This window comes from Rhinolophus ferrumequinum, chromosome 5 (genome assembly GCF_004115265.2).
Source record: "Rhinolophus ferrumequinum isolate MPI-CBG mRhiFer1 chromosome 5, mRhiFer1_v1.p, whole genome shotgun sequence".
NCBI classification, from domain to species: Eukaryota; Metazoa; Chordata; class Mammalia; order Chiroptera; family Rhinolophidae; genus Rhinolophus; species Rhinolophus ferrumequinum.
In genome coordinates, this window is record NC_046288.1 from 7624300 (window position 1) to 7648924 (window position 24625).

At 41.9% G+C, this 24625-nt stretch overlaps 2 protein-coding genes across 2 annotated transcripts in view; one reads left to right on the forward strand and one right to left on the reverse strand.

The window, feature by feature from the left end:
- The window catches only part of CWH43 (cell wall biogenesis 43 C-terminal homolog), a 57401-nt gene extending 39615 nt beyond the window's left edge, over nt 1-17786 (reverse strand). The window contains exons 1-5 of the mRNA XM_033106762.1: nt 17624-17786; nt 15251-15442; nt 9770-9890; nt 9321-9475; nt 6903-7104 (exon numbers count right to left, since the gene is read on the reverse strand). Of these exons, the coding sequence (XP_032962653.1) occupies nt 6903-7104; nt 9321-9475; nt 9770-9890; nt 15251-15442; nt 17624-17666 (713 nt within the window). The 5' untranslated portion in view covers nt 17667-17786. The remainder of the gene's footprint in view (nt 1-6902; nt 7105-9320; nt 9476-9769; nt 9891-15250; nt 15443-17623) is intronic.
- LOC117022631 (histone H3.3A-like) lies at nt 3618-4381 on the forward strand. The gene has a single exon (XM_033106763.1). The coding sequence runs from the start codon at nt 3660-3662 to the stop codon at nt 4068-4070; it is 411 nt and encodes a 136-aa protein (XP_032962654.1). The 5' UTR covers nt 3618-3659; the 3' UTR covers nt 4071-4381.
- Nucleotides 17787-24625: the final 6839 nt, after the last annotated feature.

Sequence of the window (24625 nt, forward strand, 5' to 3'; positions counted from 1 at the left end):
GATCACACACAGTAGCACCCACAGGACTGAGAATCTCACAAAGGCCCTTCGACTCTGGAGTGAGGCTCCCAGCTGCTACCCTGCCTACTCCCTCCTCCTAAGGTTAAGGGTCATCCTGGGTCCACAGAAGACCAGGTGTGACAAAAGGCCATGGAGCACACTATTAATCTATTTCTACCCCTAATTCAACAACAAATGTTTATGAGGATCTAATACGTGCCAGGCTCTGTTCTAGGGGTTTGGGACACAGCAGTGAACAAATATCCCTTTCCTCCTAGGGCTCACGTTCCAGTGGGGGGAGGAGGACAAACAATAAACACAATTCACAAATAATACAGGCTATCAGACGGTGGGACATGCTACAGAAGAGTAAGAAGAACAGGGTTGGGAGTGCTGGGCTGCAGGGGCTGATGGGAGACTGGAACATGTGACTATGACACAGTTGGTCCTGTGACCTCATTCTCCCAGTGTCCATGGTCTGCACTGATTCTTCAGTTTCCCAAAGTCCCTCCAGCACCGTCTGAGCCCCTCTCATCTCTTTCTCCCATCTCTCACCTCTTTATCCCATCAAAACTTATCTACAACCCATTCCCTTAAGTAGAATCTAGTGAATTTTAGAAAGCAATTCCTGCTATGATAGTCATGGATCATGATGGTCTAATGCAATATTTCTCAAACAGGGTTTCTGAGAAACACCAGCTTTATGACATGTTAACGGGTGTTCTAAAAAAAGGAATTCCATGTTCCAATAAGTTTAAGAAACTTCCAAGAGTCTAATAAGCTAAAGCGCATTGTGAATCACCAAGAAAAGACTATGAAATGCACTACTGCCTAAATCTATTTGGTCTAAAATACTTTTTTTTCCCTCTCAGAGTACCTATTAACATCTCAAGAAACCAGTGTTCCACAGAAAACAGTGTGGGAATGCTGATCTCATGAGTTGCATCTCCATCTTCAATGTCTCAGTCCGACATAATTATAAAATGTCTGAAAAAAAACTCTCCGATTTTACACTGAGAAAACAAGGCCAGGGATGTAATGTGACTGGTCCAAAGTTAGACAGTGAATTACTGCTGCCAACCAGGACTCCAGCCTGGCCTCAGGTTCCTGGTCCAGTTCTCCTTTTGCTCTTCCACTCAACTTACGCTTGTTTTCACAGGGAAGTTTGGAAATGAAGCCTTAAAACATAAGAAGAAACTCCTTGGAACAACCAAGATGGCGCAGTAGGTAAACGCTGTGCTTACCTTCTCTCACAACCATATCAAAATTACAACTATTCTACAAAACAACCATTATTGAGAATCGCCTAAAATCAAGCTGAACTGGAACTGCAGCCTTTCAACTAAGGACGTGCAGAAGAAGCCACCTCCAGACTGGTAGGAAGGTCAGAGACACAGAATGGGCTGGTCCCACACCCACGTGTGACCCTTAAAGATCGGGAGGGCTATTTCGGCTTTGGGTGTCCCCTCTCACCCCTAGAGGAGAGAGAGATCCCAGCCCCACCCCAGTCCAGTGTTCCAATGCCGGGGAGAGAAGTCCCCATAAATTTTGGTTGTGAAAATCAGCGGAGATTGTGACTGAGTGAGACTGAGTGTGGCTGCACTCACAGGTGCTCCTCTTAAAGGGACTGCACGAACTTACCCACTAACAGAATCATTCGCTCTGAGCTGCAGTGCTTGGGCAGCAGTGTGAAAGGCGGCAGGGACAAATGGTGGGGAATTGAGTTGTCTGGCTTGGGACGGAGACTGGAGAGGTGGCTTTCTCCTGGATGGAGGAACTGACAGAGGCCATTGTTTCATTGTTGAGCCCTTCCCCCTTCCCAGCATGTGAACACAAGTGGCAGCCATTTCTGAGTCTCTGCTGTTTGTTCACCACGCCCTGGAGATTTGAGACTTGGCCCTGCCCAACTATCAGGCATATCCAGGCGGCTTTCAGTGGCTTTTCGTGCAGACCACCTGCCCTGGCTCAAGCTGCACTTTCCTAGGGTTTCTCAAAGGTTCCCTGAACTAAGGCAAGCAGCATCTCTCTTGAGCATGTCCTGTACCTCTGGCTGAGCAGCCCTAAGCTGACATTAGTGGCAGCCGGCCTTGGTTCACAACTTGGCCTCTCAAGGCACTTTCAAGGACAGCACGGGCAGGAGACATCTGCAGATTTCTTTCTGGCTCCCACTGGGTGACCCCGGGTGGGGTACAGGCTGTGGTTGAAATAAACTTACAGCGGGTCCTCTCCAAGGTTATCCTGGGGCTGGCACCCCCAGTGGCCAGCTTCAAAACGAGCTGGAGAATCACCCAGCCATCTCCAAGTATGAAACACCCAAGGGGTGGAATGGGCAGGCACCAGAGCCCTGCTGAGGCAGATCCTGCTCCGTAGGGTCAGCCCTGCACAATTCTTCCACTGTAGTCAAGGCCAGTCCTCATAACCAGTGAGTCCAAAGGTCATTTCCTCAAATTGATGTGCAACTATCAACCAAGGCTCAACTACAAGATGGCGGCACACACAACCCACACAAGGGACACACCTGGAGCATGTAGCTCAGGTGACCAGAAAGACTGTGCCAATGAACCCCACAGCCCACCTACTACATAAAGGCCACTCTACTTACACCGGAAGATATAGCAGCCATACCTAATACATAGAAACAAACACAGGGAGGCAGCTAACATGGGAAGGCAAAGAAACATGTCCCAAATAAAAGAACAAAACAAAGCTCCAAAAAAAGAACTAAGCGAAACAGAGATAAGCAATCTTTTGGATGCAGAGTTCCAAACACTGGTTAAAAGAATGCTCAATGATCTCAGGGAGAACTTCAACAGAGAGATGAAAACCATAAAAAAGAACCAGTCAGAAATAGATACAATAATGGAAACAAAGAATATATTACAGGGAATCAACAGTAGATTAAATGAAGCAGAGGAGCCAACCAGTGATGTAGAAGATAAGGTAGCAGAAAACACCCAACCAGAACAGCAAAAAGAAAAAAGAATCCAAAAAATTGAGGAGAGTTTAAGGGGCCTCCAGGACAATATCAAGCATACCAACATTTGCATTATAGGGGTACCAGAAGGAGAAGAGAGAACAAGGAATTGAAAACCTATTTAAAGAAATAATGACAGAAAACTTCCCTAACCTGGTGAAGGAAATGGACATACAAGCCCAGGAAGCACAGAGAGTCCCAAACAAGATAAATCCAAAGAGACCAACACCAAGACACATCCTAATTAAAATGCCAAAATACAAAGAGAGAATCTTAAGAGTACCAAGAGAAAAGCGGTTAGTTACCTACAAGGGAGCCCCCATAAAACTGTCAGCTGATTTCTCAACAGAAACTTTGCAGGCAAGAATGGAGTGCCAGGAAATATTCCAAGTGATGAAAAGCAACAACATACATCCAAGATTGCTCTACCCAGCAAGTCTGTCATTTAGAATTGAAGGACAGTTAAGTAGCTTCCCAGACAAGAAAAAGCTGAAGGAGTTCATCACCACCAAACCAGTACTACAAGGGATCTTAGAGGGACTTTTTTAAGATGGGAGGGGGGTAAAGGATGGGTGAAAGTGGAAGGGATTAAGAAGTAAAAATTGGGTGTTCGCTCTCTAACACCAGCGCTGCCTCTAGCTCCAGCCGAAGGAGAAGGGGGGGTAAGTAAGGAGGTCTCTATACCATGGCTCGTACAAAGCAGACTGCCCGCAAATCTATCGGTGGTAAAGCACCCAGGAAGCAACTGGCTACAAAAGCCGCTCGCAAGAGTGCGCCCTCTACTGGAGGGGTGAAGAAACCTCATCGTTACAGGCCTGGTACCGTGGCACTCCATGAAATTAGACGTTATCAGAAGTCCACTGAACTTCTGATTCGCAAACTTCCCTTCCAGCGTCTGGTGCAAGAAATTGCTCAGGACTTCAAAACAGATCTGCGCTTTCAGAGTGCAGCTATTGGTGCTTTGCAGGAGGCAAGTGAGGCCTATCTGGTTGGCCTTTTTGAAGATACCAACCTGTGTGCTATCCATGCCAAACGTGTAACAATTATGCCAAAAGACATCCAGCTAGCACGCCGCATACGTGGAGAACGTGCTTAAGAATCCACTATGATGGGAAACATTTCATTCTTTAAAAAAAAAAAAAAAATTTCTCTTCTTCCTGTTATTGGTAGTTCTGAATGTTAGTTATTTTTTTTTCCATGGGGTCAAAAGGTACCTAAGTATATGATTGCAAGTGGAAAAATAGGGGACAGAAATCAGGTATTAGCAGTTTTTCCATTTTCATTTGTGTGTGAATTTTTAATATAAATGCGGGGACAAAGCATTAATGCAAGTCAAAAGTTTCAGTGAACAAAACAAGTTTCAGCAGTTCAACTTTATAACAATTATAAATAAACCTGTTAAATTTTTCTGGACAATGCCAGCATTTGGATTTTTTTAAAACAAGTAAATTTCTTATTGATGGCAACTAAATGGTGTTTGTAGCATTTTTATCATACAGTAGATTCCATCCATTCGCTATACTTTTCTAACTGAGTTGTCCTACATGCAAGTACATGTTTTTAATGTTGTCTGTCTTCTGTGCTGTTCCTGTAAGTTTGCTATTAAAATACATTAAACTTAAAAAAAAAAAAGTAAAAATTGGTTGCTACACAGTAGTCATGGAGATGTAGCTTATAGCATAAGGAATATAGTTAATAATATTGTAATAACTAGGTACAGTGCCCGATAGGCACTAGACCTAGCAGGGTGATAGATGGAAATAGGGTTGGGGGCAGGGTGAAAAAGGTGAAGGCATTAAGAAATACAAATTGGTAGTAAGTATGGGGAATATAATCAACAATGTTGTAAAGATCATGTAAGGTGCCAGATGGGCACGGGACTTATCAGAGGGACTGTGTAGATGCCTGACCAATGTGCTATACACCTAAAGCTGAAGTAGAAGAATATTGAATGTCAACTATAACTAAATATATAGGTATATATAATCACGGGATGTGGAGTATAGCACAGGGAAGATAGTCAATGGTATTGTAACAGGTATATAAGATGTCAGAGGGGTAGTATCTTGGGGAGTGGGTTATCAGTTTATGGGGGGTTTAAATGTCTATTATATTGCTTTGTACAACTGAAACTAATAAAAAAAAAAAAAGAATAAACTCCATCCCTGCCCCTCTCTTCCTCTGTGCCTTTCTTCATTCTCTTCCTTTCTCCCACATGTGCTAAAGCATCCAAATCAAAAAGACATAGACTCTGAATGAGATAACATAGGTAGAATTCCTAGCTCAGTGCCTGACACAAAGTAAGTCATAAATATTAGTTCCTTTTCTCATTCCCTGCCCTCAAGGAGCATGGTGTCTGGAAAGGAAGAAAGACATCAAATAACTATTTTTTTAAAATTGTAACACAGAATAATAACAGGAGATATAAAGGGGGGTGGAGATTCAAGGTAGTATGTGGCATAAAGGAATCCTTGGGATAATCAGAAAAGACTTCACAGAGGCAATGCATAAGCTGGGTTCTGAACGGTGAGTAAGAGCTTGCCAGATGTCAACGCAGAGAAGGAAGATAGAGGGAAGAGCATGTACATGCAGATGGAGGACTAGAATAGTTCGGAACTTCTAAGGAACTAAAAGTGATTTCAGCCTGGGTAAAGCACCGGGATAAGGTAGGGAGCATTTATAAAAGTGTCTGTGGCGGGGGAAGGGTGTGCAGATCCTGTCACAACTGATCTGGTATAGGAGGGGAAAAAAAAACACTGAAAAGTTTTAAGCAAGAGAGTGATGGAGTCAGATTTGCATTTTAGAGAGCTCACTCTGGGGCAGTGTGGCGAAGGCCACACTGAAGAGAGACCACTAGGAGACAATAGCAACAGCCTGGGAGAAAGGTGGTGAGGACTCCACTAAGGCAGATATGGTTAGAGATAGGGAAGAAGGGAAAGACTCTTTAAGAGAAATAGTAGAATCAACTGGACTTAACGCCCAATTCAATGCAGAGAATGAGGAAGACTCAGAATTCTAGGATGGCTCCTGGCTTCTGGCTTGGATGGTGGGATGGGGAGTTACAAGGCATGGAGGAGGAAGAACATGTTTGGTGACTGGGAACTACTGAGTCCAGACGTGGACATGCTGAGTTTGAGACACCTGTGGGATAGGCTCAGATACGTGCTGGGGAAGATCCAGCAGGCAGTCGCGTGTCTCCAAACATGGGAATTTCAGTCCTGAGGCAGATGCTTTAAGGATTCTCCCTTAAAGGACCTGAAAGGTTTAACATGAAAGGTTGGACCTGGCCATGGAAGAAAAGAGGTGTCAGGAAGAGTAGAAAGGGGGACCAAGCACATGCACCAACACCTGAACTCAAGACTGCTAACGCCTTGGGCTCCCACGGCAGGAGCGGGTCCCAAAGTACCAGAGGATGCAGAGCTCTCTCTGGGCTTCCCTCATGCAGAGAATCGAGAACTATGCCCAAACTGCCAACGTGGTCTCTCATCAGGCACTCTGGTCTCATCCTACCAAATGCCCATAACTGTAATGGGGTGGGGGGAGTGGGAACTCTGGAGAAAATGGCCAGGGAATGCCACGTCTTCCCTGCCACGTCTTCCCTGCCGCTGAGCATGGTCTTGCATGTGGAGATTCCTCAGCGTCTCAGAGTGCCCCAGCAGGAGATCCCACACCTCTTACTGAGCTGTGCACGTGCACAGTCTCCAGTGCTCCCTCATCTGCTCTGCAGTAACTTTTCAGAACTGGAGCAAATACTCTTCTGGCTCCTCACCTCCGGAGTACACAATAATTTGATGCAACGTTGCTGCTATCTGGGGTAAGGACAATAGGAAATACCTGGCTGGCACAGATCTAGCTGCTCAACAAGTGAGGCATTTCTCTCTTCAACCATAACAGCCAATTTCTTAATTGCTTCCAAACCCAAACTCACCCAAAGGGGTTAGGATCTGGCCCTGGATGGGGATGCCCACTCACTGCCCATCTGGAAACAAGAGAGACCTCTCCAAAAATCCAGTGGGTGAGGAACACAAGACTGCCAAAGGCAGCCCCTGCCAACGACCAGTGCGGTCTACAGGCCATCCCCTTGGCTGCCTGACTGGTCTTTTTCCCCTCAGGTTTACTGCAGTCACCATCTAGAATAAAAAAATGGAAAAGGGTCAATTACATGGAAATTTACCTCTGTATGTTACAGACTTTTATGAAGGGAAAAAATGGCACCTGGTTTCGAGGAGCTTACTTTAGAAGGGGAGATGAGACATGTAACTACAGTACAAATCAAAATCTGCTGAGAGCTACTCAGTGGGAGAGATTATTTCAGATAGGCTGGATCAGGACTGGTTTAGGAAGAACAAAGCATTTTGGAATTTGACAAGTGAACATGCAGAAAGTTCTTTACTTCCTATGAGGTGAACAGTAGGAGCAAAAATACATGTAGGAAAAGTGAATGGAATGTTCAGGGAACAGACGCAGTCCAATCTGAGAGGAGCACTTCCAGGACCCCGGCGGCTTCTCATCCTACCCTCCAGGTACCCAGAGTGGTAACAGTGCATTGACTGGGCAGTTACTGTGTGCCAGGCCCTGTTCTGAGCCCTCTGCATGGACTCTCTTACTTGTCACAACAACTTTATTATGGGGGCTTTATTAGTATTCCCATTTTACAGATTAGAAAAACTGAAGCCCAGAGACAACGAGTGACTCGTCCAAGATCATACCATACACCAAGTACAGAGAAACTGGGATTGGAGCTTGGGCTGTCTGGCTGCAGCACCTGTGTATGTAACCATACTGTACTTCCAGGACGGTTTAACCACGGGGTCTCAAATCATTGCATAAGTGACATACCCTACAAAAATGTAACAATTGGAGAAAACGCTGGCAGGAGAATTTCTTCATAGGAACAGAGAGCCTGCTTTATGACACTGTGAAGCCCTCCGTAGGATCAAAGGAAGCCTTAGGGGGATGGCAGCCCAATGTCACAAGGAGAAAACCATTCTGCCAGTAAAGGAGTCAGAAGGAGAAGGAACAGAGCTGAAAGCAATGGGGTTAAGGTAGAGGGTGATGAAAACAGCAGAAGGTCAGGGCCTGCAGGCTAAGCAGTCTTTGGAGAAAGGAGACAGCTAAGCTGAATTTCCTGAGTATTATGGTGGGTGACCCTCCCCCCAGGACAAAGCAAATCTTCAATAAAACTACCAAAAAAAAAAAAAATGCCTGGTATGGTCACATATCCAGCTTATCAGATAAGCTGGTGAGGAGCCTGGAGTTTTGTAAATGGAAGCACAGGGGTAAAAACAAGAAGGGACCAACAACTGGGTCACATAAATTTAAAAGAGAGGCGAGAAACAATAAAACACAAGTCAGGAAGTGTAAAGGATACCCTGAGTTCAGATCCTTATCACGCTGTATCCGTGAGATTTGCTGCCTGAGTTTCCACTTTTAAATGTTAGTGTTTTATAAAATATGAAACATATATTAGGGTACTAGACCGAGATCTAAATGTTCTAATGAATAGTAATGTCACTTGACCAATTTACTTTCATGATGTTCCCCTATTCTTACTACCCCAACTCATGCCAAAATCAAGGTCAAAAGGATTTTGTTCATGGTGTGCCAAAACCTTCTAAAGTTCCATGAATCTGTGAGATTTCTCCTTGTATTTACAAAGAACAGTGACTCACTGAAAGTTACAGGAGCCAGGAGAAAATTAATTAGAATCTAGTCACACTTCTCCCTTCTTTTCAGAAGGGTCGAGAGTTAGCATGTGAAGCCAACATCTAAATTGGGTATGTGAATGTCTGGGAGAGTCAGCTCCAGAGGGAGACAGGTGATTTGAAAGGTGGTGGGAATGAATGTGTAAGAAGATTGCCTTTCTTTTCAAGTTTCAGATTTGGAGTTTAAATAGCTTCAGATTCCTGGAAAAAAATAAACAAACCCGGTTAGTTCCCACAGCCCTAGCTCACAACTTTCTACGGTATGAGAGATATAGTGAAGTGAGTATGGAGGACGAGGAGTGAAGAATCCCATCCTGGAAAGCCCTGTCCAGAGGGGAAAAGGAGAAACAGCTGAAAGCCCGCTGGGAGCAGGACACCTGGTCGACTCTCCCACTCCACAGTGACACAAGCCACAGACCACTTTTTATTTTTTCTCTCTGTACCAGCAAGGAAAAGGTGTCTTCTGCTTGGAGAATAGTCCACTGGCTGCACCAGTTACTATATCAGAGGGAGAAAAAGTTGAAATAGAGAAATAGTGCAAGAGAACTATTTTTACCTTTCCAAGATGTGTTCCATTTAGCTAAGAAAGGTAAACTATGCAAGAGAGAAAATATGCCTAAATAAAGTGGGCACACCCTTACCTGTGGAAATGCGATCAAGTGTGGCGATGGTACTCAACGTCAGTATAACTCTGTTGGACATCTGATAACTCCAGATGGGGTTTAGCGAAGTATACCATATGCGGAGAACAACAAGAAGAATATGTCCTGAGATGAATCCCCAGGTTCTGAGGTACCTGTAAGTGCAAAAGTATTTTTAAAGGTGGTCCATTACCTAAGATATTACCTAATGTATATCCTTTAGGTGGTCCATTACCTAAGAAACTTGTTAAAATTCCTTCTTTCTCAAAACATTAACAAGACTGATGGCAAATATTCAGTCCTGACTTTGTAAAAAGAGGAAAAAAGAAAACTTCTATTCAGCCAGATGGATGGTAAATACTATAACCTGGATGCTTGGTCCCAGCTTCCCCTTTGGTTACAGATCAACAAACTTATGTGCCCACAAGTGTACAAGATACGAACCATACCTTTGCAAACCACTTCCTGTCCACCATGTCACAGCTTGCACTATCAGCGAGGAAGACACACCAAGCGCAAGGACCACGAGCCGAATTTTGGCATTGGGAGCCTGGAAGGAGGCTATGCTGCCTACAAACAAATTAAAGAAAGCTAAACATATATGGCAAACATGCATTGGTACTCAATGGCCTGATACCATCTTTATACTCAGAGAGATAGAGTTAATACATAATTAATTGTGTATGTATATAAATCTTTTTTAAAGATTTGATTGAGATATCATTCATACCATAAAATTCACCATGTTAAAGTGTACGATTCCACAGTTTTTAACATATGCACAAAGTTGTGTTACTATTAACACTATCTAATTCCAGAATATTTTCATCACCCCAAGAAGAAACGCATACCCGTTAGCAGTCACTCTCTTTTCCTCTTCCTCACCCCAGCCCCTGGCAATCACTCATCTATTTCCTGTCTGTATGAATTTTTCCTATTCTGGGCATTTCATATAAATGGAATCATACGATATGTAGTTTTCTGTAGCTGTCTTCTTTCACTTAATATAACTTTTCCAAGGTTCATCCATACCGTAGTGTGTATCAGTATGCTATTCCTTTTTGGCTGAATAATATTCTATGGCATAAATACACTGCATTTTGTTTACCTATTCTTCAGCTGATGGGCATTTCGGTTGTTTCCACTTTTTGGCTATTAAATAATGCTGCTGTGAACATTTGTGTACAAGGTCTTGCATGAACATATGTTTTCATTGTTCATGGGTATATACCAAGGAGTAGAGTTGTTGAGTCATATAATAACTCTGTTTAACATTTTCATCAACTGCCAAACTGTTTTCCAAAGCAACTACACTATTTTACATTCTTACCAGCAATGTGTAAGGGTTCCAATTTCTCCTCATCCTTGCCAATACTTGTTATTTTCTATCTTTTTGATTACACCCATTCTAGGGGGTCAAAATCTTTAAAGTCAAAACAGCCCAAGTCAATAGGAGTATGAACTAGTTTAATAGTTAACTACAGAGTAATTAAACTAAAATATCTGAGATGCCAGAGGTAAGCTAGCACATAACACTCAGCTTTTCTCTGTAGTTATGTGAGAATACCTTAGGACTCTTTTAAAAACAAAGTTGTTTCTTTCCTTAAGAAGCATCTGAAGGGAGTTTTAAGACAAACCATGGCTTACTTCAGCCTTTGTTTAGCATCAGCAAAGCTTCAATGATTACCTGGAAAAGTATCTAGCAGAAACTGGCCTCTTCATCCTCAACTCTGAGTCACTACTCCACTTGCTCAAAATAATTCTACCTCTATCCAAGGTGATGAGTTCCATGGAGAAAGGAGGTGGAAGGGAAGCATCCCAAACATCGTACCCACCTCAAACTTATTTAATAGCTCTTATTGCCACCAGAAGTTCCTGGGCTAGAACTGAATTTAAATAATAAAATACTGTCCCAGCAACTGCTCAGAAGGTGGCTTTGTAGGTAAGACAGCATTGAGCAAAGGCAACAAAAAAGTGCCAGTGATGAGATCACTCCTGTAAAAGACAACTAGGGAGCATGATGAGAAGCTTGCAACACTCAGGCCATAGTAATGCACAGAAGGATACTATAAGCCCCGGGCAGTTGAACTCAGTAACTATACATGCAGTTTAGGGTAGAAAGCTTCATTTCTATTATTTCTGGAACCGAAAATTTCGCAGACATTTGATATGTCTTTCCATTCCAATGGCACCATCTTTGTCAAAGATGCATTTTTCAGGGGTCTTTACCACTGTTCTGAGTCAAGCTCTTTCAAAGAATTCTACACCTACGTGGACAGCGCTAGAACTCACTACACTAGCTGTGTCCTGCCTTCTTCAGGGGCAGATGCCTGAAAAAGCATAAGGCAATTTCCTGTCCGTGTTTCCGAAAAAATGTCAACTGACTGTTTCCAGACAGAAGAAATACATGGCATTGTTCATAAACAAACGCCACTGGGAAAACTCAGAGAAACCAACTGTGTTCCAGCAGGACAAAGACAGCTAGAGTTTTTATCAACAGATTCAAGTAGACTGCAGCCTGGTGTTTGTTTTTTAAACCTTTTCTCCACAACCTCACCTTCTTACTTTTTTACTACCACTATCTCACCAAGGTCTCTCAATATTTACTAATCCAATATTCTCAATTCTTAGTGAGAGTAAATGTATATCAAAAAAATTTTAATTGATATTTTTTGGCAATGTGACATATTCAAATTCAGAATTCAAAAAGTACAAAAGGTGTACAGTGCAAAATTTCCCTTTCATACCTATCTCTACAAACCATATGTTTCATCCTGGAAGCAACTAAAATGCTATGCTTTTTTTTTTTTAAATCCTTTTAGAGCTATTTAATGCATGTTCAATTAAATACTAAATATATTTTCATCTAATATTTTCTACACAAATGTTAATATTCTACATACACTGTTTAGTGCTTCCTTTTTTTCACTTACTATATTTTGAAGAACAATCCATTTCATTACATAATGTTCTTTTTTTTTTAATAGCTGCACAGCATTCTACGGTATTCCAAGTTTCATAACTATAATTTATTTAATTTATCCAGCAGCCATTTATGATCAAAACCCTTAAGTAAGTGGGAATAGAGGGATCATATCTCAACATAATAAAGGCCATATATGATAAACCCACAGCTAACATCATACTCAATGGGGAAAAGCTAAAACCATTGCCCCTAAGATCAGAAACAAGGCAAGGTTGCCCACTTTCTCCACTTCTATTCAACATAGTGCTGGAAGTTCTAGCCACAGCAATCAGACAAGAAAAAGAAATAAAAGGCATCCAAATAGGTAAGGAGGAAGTAAAACTGTCATAATATGCAGATGACATGATACTATATAGCGAGAACCCTAAAGACTCCACCAAGAAACTATTAGAGCTGATAGATGAATTTAGTAAAGTAGCAGGATACAAAATTAATATTCAAAAATCAGTTGCATTTGTATATACCAATAAAAAAAATCAGAAGGAGAAATTAAAAAATCAATCCCATTTACAATTGCTTCAAAGACTATAAAATACCTGGGAATAAATTTAACCAAAGAAGAAAAAGATCTGTACTCAGAAAATTATAAGACACTGAAAAAAGAAATGAAAGAAGATATAAATAGATGGAAACAAATACCATGTTCATGGATAGGAAGAATTAATATAGTTAAAATGTCCATACTGCCTAAGGCAATATACATATTCAACGCAATTCCTATCAAACTACCAACGACGTTTTTCACAGAAATAGAACATATAATCCTAAAATTTATATGGGACCATAAAAGACCCCAGATAGCCTCAGCAATCTTGAAAAATAAGAACGAAGTGGGAGGTATAACGATACCTGACATCAAATTATACTACAAGGCTACAGTAACCAAAACAGCATGATACTGGCATAAAAACAGACACATAGATCAATGGAACAGAATAGAGAGTCCAGAAATAAATCCATGCCTATATGGCCATTTAATCTACGACAATGGAAGCAAGAATGTACGGTGGGGTAAAGACAGTCTATTCAATAAATGGTGCTGGGAGACCTGGATAGACACATGCAAAAAAATGAAGCTGGACCACCTCCTTACACCATATACAAAAATAAATTCAAAATGGCTTAAAGACTTAAATGTAAGATCTGAAACCATAAAATTCCTAGAAGAAAATATAGAAAGAAACTTCGCAGACATTACCCAGAGTAAGATTTTTACTGATATATATATCCCCTAGAGCAAGGGAAGTAAGAGAAAAAATAAACACGTGGTATTACATCAAACTAAAACGTTTTTTCACAGCAAAGGAAACCATCAATAAAACAAAAAGGGATCCTACTGAATGGGAAAAGATATTTGCCAATGATATATCTGATAAGGGGTTAATATCATAAATTTATAAAAAACTCACTCAACACAACTCCAAAAAAACAAACAACCCAATTAAAAAATGGGCAGAGAACTTGAAGAGACATTTTTCTAAAAAGGACATACAGATGGCAAACAGACATATGAAGAAATGCTCAACCTCACTAACCATCAGAGAAATGCAAATAAAAACCACAATGAGATACCACCTCACCCCAGTCAAAATGGCTATTATCAATAAGTCAACAAACAACAAGTGCTGGCGCGGATGTGGAAAAAAGGGAACCCTTGTGCACTGTAGGTGGGATTGCAGATTGGTGCAGCCACTATGGAAAACAGTATGGAGGTATCTCAAAAATCTGAAAATGGAACTACCTTATGATCCAGCAATTCCACTCCTAGGTATCTGTCTGAAGAAATCCAAAACTCTAATTCAAAAACTTTATGCACTCCTATGTTTATTGCAGCACTATACACAATAGCCAAGACATGGAAACAACCGAAATGTCCATTGGTAGATGACTGGATTAAGAAACTGTGGTAGATGTATACAATAGAGTATTACGTAGCCATAAAGAAGAAAGAAATCTTACCATTTGCAACAACATGGATGGACCTAAAGAACATTATGGTAAGTGAAATAAGTCAGACAGAGAAAGATAAATACCATATGATCTCACTTATATGTGGAATCTAAAGAAAAGAATAAGTGAATGAACTAATCAGAAACAGTTTTAGAGACAAAGAGGAAAAACTGAGGGTTGCTAGATGGGCGGGGGGGTGGGGGTAAGGGGGAAGGTGAGGGGATTAGAAAACAATCAGTAACTACAAAATGGCCATGGGGTTTTGAAAATTAATTTGGGGAATGTAATTAATAATGTTGTAAAGATTTTATAGGGTATCTGATGGACACTTGTCTCATTAGCGAGACCGACCACCTCAGGGATGATGTAGATGCCTGATCACTGCATTGTACACCTGAAGCTGAAGCTGAACAATAATGAATGTCAACTACAAGCTTATATATATATATATATATACATACACACACATATATATACACACACACATAGATATATGTGTGTGTGTGTATATGTATGTACTTACAAGAAGCGGAGTACAGCATTAGGAATAGAGACAGTGGAAACGTAATGGCTCTGTGCGATGTCAGAGGGATAGTGGATGGAGGGAGGGGGTTCACACAGTGTGAGGGATATAAATGATAAACGTCTAAGTATTACTTTGTCTTGTGCACCTGAAACTAATAAAAAAAATAAAAAATAAAAAATAAATAAACAACTGAAAAAAAAATAAAGAGTTGACGTGTTTAGCAAGGTATCTTTCCCCTCCTTATTTCAGTGACATTTTAGCCTTTTTCAATAGGACAGAAAAGTTAAAAATGTAAAACACATTGGGTTTTGGTGTAATCTTCCAGTTTTACTAGAATCCTTCTTAGGTCAGAGAAAGAGAAATCTTTTCTTTTTTTTATTTAATGATTTAGCATTCAAAGAACAGTCTACATATTTCACTTGATTTTTTCACTAAAACAAATCTTAAAGAAATACTTTTAAATCTTACCAACAGTAATTATCCGCAGCAGGGTTAGCATCCATTTCTTGTTAACCAATTTCCAGAAAGGATTAATTGTTAGGAATATTGGAGAAAGAAACGCTATGCCAAAACCTTCAAGCCCAGTAAGTTCTAGTGTTTGCAGAGGAAAATAATAAATCATCGGGGCCAGGCCATGGCAGAGAGACCAAGAAACATATCCTAGAAAACAAAGATTTTTCAGAGAAAGACAAAGCGTAACTTTACCGTGGATTCAAACAGTAACCCCACACCTGCACAGCTACTCCTGCCAGCCGCCCTCCTTCACAGCTCTGGCCTTAACTTGTTTCCAGTAAGAGAATTCCTTGCCTTGTCCAAAAAGTCCAGGTTGAGCATGGCTCCTTGCTGTTGTGAGTCCCTGAGCATCCCTTGTTTGTTCCTTAAACCTTTTTCAACCCCCCATAAGTCGTTCCTTTATTAAACCCTCTTCATTTGGACCATCTGGGTTGCATTTGGTTTCCTATCAGGATCTTGGTTGATAACATAGGGTGACCCTTCTGGAAGAAGACATATGAAAATCGACAAGAGCACTCATTAGCAGAACTCCTTCCTCTCACTCCAGACGACATCCAAAGGCAGGCTGGTTAGGTCACCATCATTTTCTTGAGAGTAGACTATTTTAAACCAAACCCTTAGAGACAGTTCCACGTAATGGGATACACAGATCTGAAGTCAGTTTCACCTCTGCCAACTACTGACTATGTAATCTTCTACAATAATGATAATTAATGCTAATGGACACTTACCCAGTGCTAGAATCTGTGCTAAGGATTTAATTGGATCATCTCTCTTATTCCTCACATGACCTATGTCCTATGATCTTGACATTATCTCTACACCTCTCTTACAAATGCAAGAATAACAACAAAAGCATTCTGAGATTCGGAAAGTTAATTGTCTAAGGTCACAAAAGTAACAAAAGCAGAGTGAACTTAAACCCCACGCAATTTGGCTCCAAACATAACCTTCTAACCACTAAATGCACTAACCTTCTCCCAAGTTCCTCTCAGTCTCCCTTTTTTTTCTTCTTAGTAATTTTTCTATTTCCTTCCCCCCACACACTTTCTTCCCCACCTTCCCCACCCCACCCCCGGGCAGTTCAAGCCATTGTTTCTCAGTCTAGTTGTGTAGGACACAGCTCCCTGTCCCATGCTGGTATTATGAGCCTTGCGCTCCCCAGGCTGAGGCAGTCAGTCGCCAATCAGCCGCTCACAGCAGCTCACTGGCTGCTGGCGGCAGTTCACAGTAGCCCACGGCAGCTCACCTGGCAGCACACACCAACGTCCAGCTGCTCACCGCACCCCAGCTCCAGGGAGAGCTGTTGTTCACAATCTTAGCTGTAGAGGGCGCAGCTCACTGGCCCATGTGGGAATAGAACTGGAGACCTCGGCATTAGGAACAGAATGCTCCAACCACCTGAGCCACCACGCCGGTCCTCAGTCTCCCTTTCTTAATCAGCAAAATAGCACTTTTAATCACCTTACGGGTTTAGGATTAAACGAGGTCAGTTTGTAGAAGGAGTATCTAGCACTAGCCTAGGTACTTACATAAGTCACTTTAAAACACCGTACTTTCAGATAAAGACTGAGCCAGAAAAATGGGCACTCTGAACATTACCAGCTCGCAGAAAATCAAGTTCTCAGGAAGGCGCCCCTCTCCAGCCAGACGAATGCTTGTTTCATAATGAACACCGAGATTCCAGTGATTTCCCAAACGTTTGTCTGAGAATTCTGATTTTAATCATACAACGCCGACAGAATTACACCAATAATTGTTCTTGGGATTTTTTGCAAAGCTAAGTAAGCACACAGGATTCGAATTCGATGCTTTTCACCAAATGCCCAAATAAATGTACAGCCACCACCAATGGTGTCGTGTCGGGCCGACACCATCTGTAGCTACCGCCCTGTCTGCTCACCTGCAGCCGCCGGGGAAAACAGGTGCCCCTTTCCTTCCAAAAGTTGGAGTTTGGTACTGAATTTTATTAAATTAAACATAAAAGTCACGGGTGCGGAGACTCAGGAGCATACCAGCTGCGTGGGTTCAAGGCCGATACGTGGAGAACTCCCGGACCTTGGGCGCAATCCCAGGGCAGCGTGGGAACTCGGAAGGCACTGTCTCCCGCAGGCTTCGGAACCTCAATCTAGGTCTTTTACCTTTTATCTTTTTTTGTTTTTACTGTAGCAAAAGTTCCCAGGGGGACGATAAGCATCTCCATTCTGGGCACCGAGCGCGCTTTTCTCCCTCGCGGAGTTCAACCAGCCGGGCCGAGCGCCGCGGCTCCGGATAGCGCTGGGGGCAGCCGCCACCCACGAACGCGCGGCGAGGGCGGCCTCAACTTACCTAGGAGGGTCTCCAGGAGGATTTCTCTCCACAGGGAGCGCATGGCCGCGGCGTGCAGTGGTGCCTCCTAGGAAAGCAGCGCTGGCCGACCCCGCCGCGCACACCCTGCGCCCCGCGAGCCGCCGCGTCCTCCCTGGCCTGCGTTCGCGCCCCACGTCGCGTCGCTGAGTCCCGGCGGCCAGCCGACCCGCGTGCTGAGCCCAGGCGTGGGTGGGGCCGCAGCGCGACCGCCTCCACCCGGCCCCACCCAGCGGGCCCCGCCCGGCGCACCGGTGCGCGCTGCGCCCCGGCCGCGGTAGCCTCGCGTCCCGGGGCTGCCTTCGCTGCGATGCTGCAGCCCGCGCGAGCCGCCTCTGCCAAAGCGACTGCTCCCTGCAGGTGACACGCGTCCCAGCGCGGGAACGTGGAGGACCCCGCCGTCGGACAAAAACCTGGTTGTCCGGCCGGCTCCCGGGGCAACCCCGTGATGGAGATCTGCCATCGCCCAGAAGGGAGGGAACAAGTGCAACTTCAGATGAGTGGTGCCCTGGTTTAAAAAAGGCCCACGGGGGTGCGTTGCGAGGAGAACGCACAGGAGACTTAGATGGAACGGACAGCCTGGAAGACGGGCGCTGGAGCTTTGGGCGAAAAAGCACGAAAACGACCTTGGGCGACTCTCTGGAGGCAAGCGGACTCCGGGGAGAGCCACCAGACTGTGCTACTGCTTTTCAGCGTGAATCAACAAATTGCATTCCTGAAAGGTGGCCAAAAAATTCTAAAGGCTACAGGATTGTCTGTGCCTTTTAGAGATGTCCCAACACTTGCCCAGGGGAGAGAAAACAACCGAGCTAGTGGAAACTTCGCTCCTCAACTTGATGAATAATGATCTTTGAGAGTGAGCATCCTCTTTAGCAATGGTGTGAGTGAACTAGCCAGTATTTCTCGCTCTAATATTACCACACCCCAGAATGCCTTGAATTTTTTTAGAACCTTCTCAAAGCAATTTATTTTAATTTTTTGTTACAGTTTATCATTTATCACATCTGAAAAGCTTGCACTGAACTTAAACTGATGGATTGCCTAAAAGTGTAAGAATCACTTAAGAGCAATAATTGCTCTAAATCCATAGCAGTTTTGACCAGATTTCCAAATCTCTTACTTACTTACTAATATTCCTTGTCATAGGATAGACTTATGGGTCAATGGAATAGAATTGAGAGTTCAAGAATAAACCCTCTCATTTAGGCTCAAATGATTTTCAACAAGCTTCCTAAGACAATTACATGGGGGAAAGGATAGTCTTTTCAGTAGTGCTTCTAGGACAACTGAATATCCACATGAAAAAGAATAAAGTAGGACCCCACCCCATAGCACACCACCTACAAAAAATTAACTCAAAATGGATCAAAAACCTAAATGTAAGAGATAAAACTATAAAACCCATAAAAGAAAACATAGGAGTAAATCTTCATGATCTTCATTTAGGCAATGGATTCTTAGATACAACACCAAGAGCACAAATAACAAAAGAAATAATAGATAATTTGAACTTCATCAAAATTAAAAGCTTTTGAGCTTCAGAAGAACATTATCCAAAAAGTGAACAGACAATACACAGAATGGGAGAAAAGATTTTTGAATCACACATCTGATAAGGAACTGGTATACAGCATATGTAAACACACACACATACAACCACACAACTACAACTCAATAATAAAAAGACAACTAACCCAACTTAAAGATGAACAAAGGATTTGATAGACCTTTCTTCTAAGAACCAATACAAGTAGCCAATAAGCATAGGAAAAGATTCACTATCATTTCATTAGGAACATGCAAATCAAAACCATAATGAGATAGCACTTCACACTCACTAAGATGGCTATAATCAAAAAGTCAGATAGTAAGTGTTGGTTGGTAAGGATGTGGAGAAAATGGAACCCTCCTACGTTGCTGGTGAGAATGTAAAATGGAAAACAGTATGGTACTTTCTCAAATGATGAAGCATAGAGTTACCATATGACCTAACAATTCTACTCCTAGGTATGTACCCAAGAGAAACGAAAACATACATAATTTGTGCACAAATGTTCATAGAAGCATTATTTGTAAGAGGCAAAAAGTAGAAACGACCCCAAAATGCAACAAACTGATGAATGGATAAACAAAATGTGGCATATCCGTATAATAGAATATTATTCAACAATAAAAAGGAATGAAGTACTGATATATGCTACAATATGGATGAACCTTGACAACACTGTGCTAAGTGAAAGAAGCCAGTCACAAAATATATTACATATTGTATGATTCCATTTATATGAAATGTTCTGAATAGGAAAATTTATAGTGGGCGAGAGTAGATTAGTGGTTGCTCAGGGATGGGGGAACAGGTGATGAAAGGGAACTAATGGATATATAGTTTCTTTCAAGGGGGAATAAAAGTCTTCTAAAATTAGATTGTGGCAATGGTTGCACAACTGTGAATATACTAAACACATTGTATTGCACATGTTGCATTATATAGTATGTGAATTATATCTCAATAAGGCAATTGGAAATGCAATTTGTTCTAGTTACATTTTGTAACAATATTTTGGCTGTGTTCCAGTCATTTATTATCAGGCATTCTTCACTGTGTGAAGGACTTCAGTAACTAAAAACATCAGACCCTGCATTTTACTTCCTCTTTGCCCACATAGGTTTATTTTCTGTGCACCCATATGAAAAGCATCTATTTCAGTACTGTATGTGCCTAGTAGGTGCTCTGTCAAGTTTGTCCTTTTCAAAGCTAAGTGCTAGGAAAAGCTTTGCTTCTACTAAGGAGACAGTGTGTTTTCTCTTTCATTCAGAGCTCCATTTTTCATCTTAGTGTATTTTTTTCTTCTCTTTAACAGTTATTTAATAGATCACTGCTAACTTCAAGGGAATCTGGAAAAATGCAGTCTAGCTGTGAGCCCAGAAAGGAAAGAAACCAAGTTGCGATGAGCAGCTGTCTGTCTTTTCTGTAAAAACCTACTTTATATACATCGTGTCATTCTGAGGTTTAAGTAGATCAAGTACTAAAGCAATCAATACATTGCCTATGGAATTCACAGTGTTCCGTAAATGGTAACTTGCATTATTATCTGTATACCCCTCATAATGTTTGGACTTGTGCTAAGCATATGGTAGGTTAGTACATGTTTGGTAATTACACCAGTCTCCTCTCCATTCTGAGATCATTTTAATTGCCTTCTCTAAGCTTTCTCTAATTCTTTGATTTATTTCCAACTGCAGAAACAAGAATGGCACTCAGCATGCCAGGGGGAATTCCATCAGAAGTAGTTATCCCCTCCTCTTCTACAAAGGGATAATAACGTTTCAGCTGTGTTTGCAATAATTTTTCTGATTTATCATTTTTCCCTCCGTGGTGCATTGTGGGAAATTTTATCACGATTCCTCATCCTTTCCTATGTAGCTGGTTAAGTCTGAATTATTTTTCCTGTGGACGGTTAATTATGAAGTTGCTTGTAATTTCATTGTCAAATATCATAAGCCAAATAGATTGCTCATGTGACTTTTAATTACCTTGTTCTCCATTGAATTTCATTGCTATTTAACCACTGTTACCATATAACTTTTTATTATTACACACAGGATACGAGTTACTGTACAACTGAGAACAGCATCATTCAATTTGACTTCCTCTATGAATGCACCATTATATGTAAATTCACCGCTACGTCCTTAATTTTCATATTTACAGTCTGCTGGTTATAATTTAATTTTGAAGGCCCTGGTCTTTTCAATTTTGCTGGAATCCCTTCTTTGACCTCAAGTTGCTATTTGCATTCTTATTTCACATGAAAATGAATGGAGCTCATTATAGCACTACCCAATACTTCTTTCTTCCTCCTCTATTTCTTGGAGCACGAACACATCAAGTTCAGTCAGAATATACTGAGACTATTTTTCATATAATCAGAAGACAAGAATCTCTACTAGGAGATAAAGATAATACTTTTTATGGTACAATCAAGATCTTCAGGTCTAGCGAAAAACAGAAATGCTTTTCTTTGAAGAGATAAAATAAAAAGAACCCGTTTCATGGCACTTCAAGCTCTCAATCATGCTCATTAATTTTTTGAAAAGCATCTGTGCCACTTTAGGATAAGCCAAGTTCATGATTCCAATGACAGATGTTTATTTCTCACTCACATCACATGTCCATGATGGGTTGGCTGCAGCTGCCCTCCATCCTTACGAATCTGGGACTCAGGCTGACGAACCCACCTCTACCTGCGGGGCTCCTGGAAGACCGCATCAATTCCACTCACACTCAGCAAATCCAGTGGTCAAGCCGGCCTCAGCGGGGCAGGGTCTATACAAAGAAGCAGGAAGTTGTTTTTGAACAATAATGCAATCTATTACAGCCCCCCTTTTTCCCGTAAGAATGTATACTTCTGTTCTTTTCATTAGCCATTGGTAGTTATTTGATGATTATATTTGAATGCCTGCTCTTTTTTTTTTTTGCCTAATACATGCAGAATATTTTCTCACGTCAATAAAAAATCTTCTGCAAAGTGACTTCCCACGGCTGTATATTATTTCATAACATGACATTGCCTTTTCAGCTGTCATTTCTGCCACCACCTCCAGAGAGAGTGGGCCAGTTTCGGCCGCTCAGGAAGCAGACACCAAGACAAAATTAGATGTGGAAGGGATTTATGAGGGAAATACCCAAGAAAAACAAGGGAGGGGGCATGGGTAGGAAGAGCCTCAGACTGCAGTGACCTCTGTCTGCGAAAGTCCTCCCAGGCAGAATGGGAGTGTATTTGAGTGTCCTGCATTAGAGAGGAACGGCCCAACTGTACCCCCTCGGTGCCCATTCATTGGAGGGAGCTGCCTGGGTAGAGCAGACACATGGAATGAATGCTGCAGTGTATGCCAGAGGCTCTTAGTTAATTATGCTCCTCACCACAGGTTCTCTGAGTGGCACACGTCCATGATGCCGAAGGAGTGCTCCCATCTTTTCCTTTGGCATGACTGGTTGCTGAGTCAAAGTCTGACTCATGGAGATTGGACCATGTGCCCTTACTGCAAGGAAGCCTGGAGGAGCAAGTGACTGGCATTTCAGCATCAAAGGAGGAAATCGCCTCCTCAGATGTAGATGCAAACAAATGAGTGTAAAGCATGTAAAACACTTAGCCCAGCTCCTGGAGAAGCTGCTATCCTCACCAAGAACACAGAGGGTGGGGATGGAAGGAGAATGGGTGGTTGAGTCAGTTTCTCTTGGGTTCAAATTTTGATTCCAGCCTTCCTGCAAGATTGGCCCAGTGACTTAACTTTTCAGAGCCTCCTGTCCTCAACTGTAAAGCCTCCTTTGCAGAGTCATTGTGAGGATTTGCGTTGCTATATAGGAAATGATTGGCCCAGAGTAGGCTCTGAGAAGATAACAATACTGTAGTTACTTTGTAGTGAAGAGAGTAAGGAGCCCCAGGATTACAGTGTAAACTCTGGGGGGAGGGCACTATGCCATGTTGATCTTCGAAGGCCTGGTACTCAGTAGAGACCATAGCATGTACCTGGCCCTCAATAGATACTGGTTAATGAATGAATAACTGAGTGAATGAATGAGCGTATTTTTTTATTGGTAGATAACCAAGACAGAGCTACATAAATCATTTTAAACTAGGATTTTGTTTTGCAGACTAATTCTTCCTAATAATGTCCTCCCCTCTCTTTCTTCCTAGTGTTCTTTCATTCAACCCAACCTCTCCAAGGAGCTTAGAGAGTATAAAGTCAAGTAGTTTTATTTCATTAATTTAATTTTTATTCTTATCAAAGTATGTAATAGTTTTAAGAGTCACATAATAAGGACAAAACATCTTTCCCCTGTCCTATCCCTCCATGTCCTTATTCCCCGTTCCTCAGAGGCGACCCATTTCAACTCCTTAGCTTTTATTTCGTATTTACTTCCATATGTCTATTTCTTGTTTTTTTTACAAAAATTTAGACATTACTGATTTTTTTATTGTAGAAGATAGAGGTTTAAATCTCTTCACCCAGACCCAGACACACACACACACACACACACACACACACACACACACACACACTTCTTCATCTATCCAATAGTTGTTTCAGGTATTTCACAAATTTTTAGTAAATCAGTATTGTGTTTATTATATTAGTATTATGTCAGTGCTGAGCCATGCAGTCATCTTTTATTTCTCATACAATTTTTTTTGTCTTCTCTAGTTCATAATTGATCTATTTTTTTTCCATCTACTTACCCGTGACAACCACAAATTCATTCCCAAACTATCCCCCAGAGCTATAAAACCTCATGATAGTCAAACCCAGGAGGTCTTCTACTATTCTCTTTTTCCTTGGAGTTCTCTCTCTGGCTGCCCTCTACTGTTTTGCTCCAATCTGGACAGGTTTCTCTCTAAGCCTAGAGAGCTTCCAGAGCTTCTCTTTCGCCCCATTTGAGAAACTGCTTTCACCTCTTGCAGTTTTGAACTCCTTATTTCCAGGATCCCCTGTGTTCCTCTGAACTGGTTTACTGCAGTGGCTTCCTGAGAGAGAGTGCATGAGAAGTAAGAGGTGTTTTTTTTTGAGATTTTATCGACAAATGCCATTATCCAAACTTGTGGGAACAATCCATTGAGATTGAGAAATTATTAGACTAGGAAACACCTTATTGCGATTATTCATGCCAAGGTTTGAGCAAGTATGACAGAAATTCCAATGGAACAGGGGCTTGAACAAGACTGAGGTTTTGTCTCTCTCACATAAATGTTGGCCTAAGTAATCCCAGGCTGGTATGATGGCTTCACAGTTATCAGCAGCCCAGGCTCTTTCTATCTTGTTGCTCAGCATTCCTCAACAGGCAGATTCCTGTTCATGATTCAAGACAACCACTTCAGCTCCAGGCCTCACATCCTCATTCAAACCAAGAATGAGAAAAGGGAAGGAGAAGGAGAGAGGACCGTGCTTGAAGGACATTTTCTAAAAGTTGCACACTCTACTTCT

What these genes read in the sequence shown, in the direction of transcription:
- LOC117022631 (XM_033106763.1), top strand. Translation starts at nt 3,660, where the DNA reads ATGGCTCGTACAAAGCAGACTGCCCGCAAATCTATCGGTGGTAAAGCA.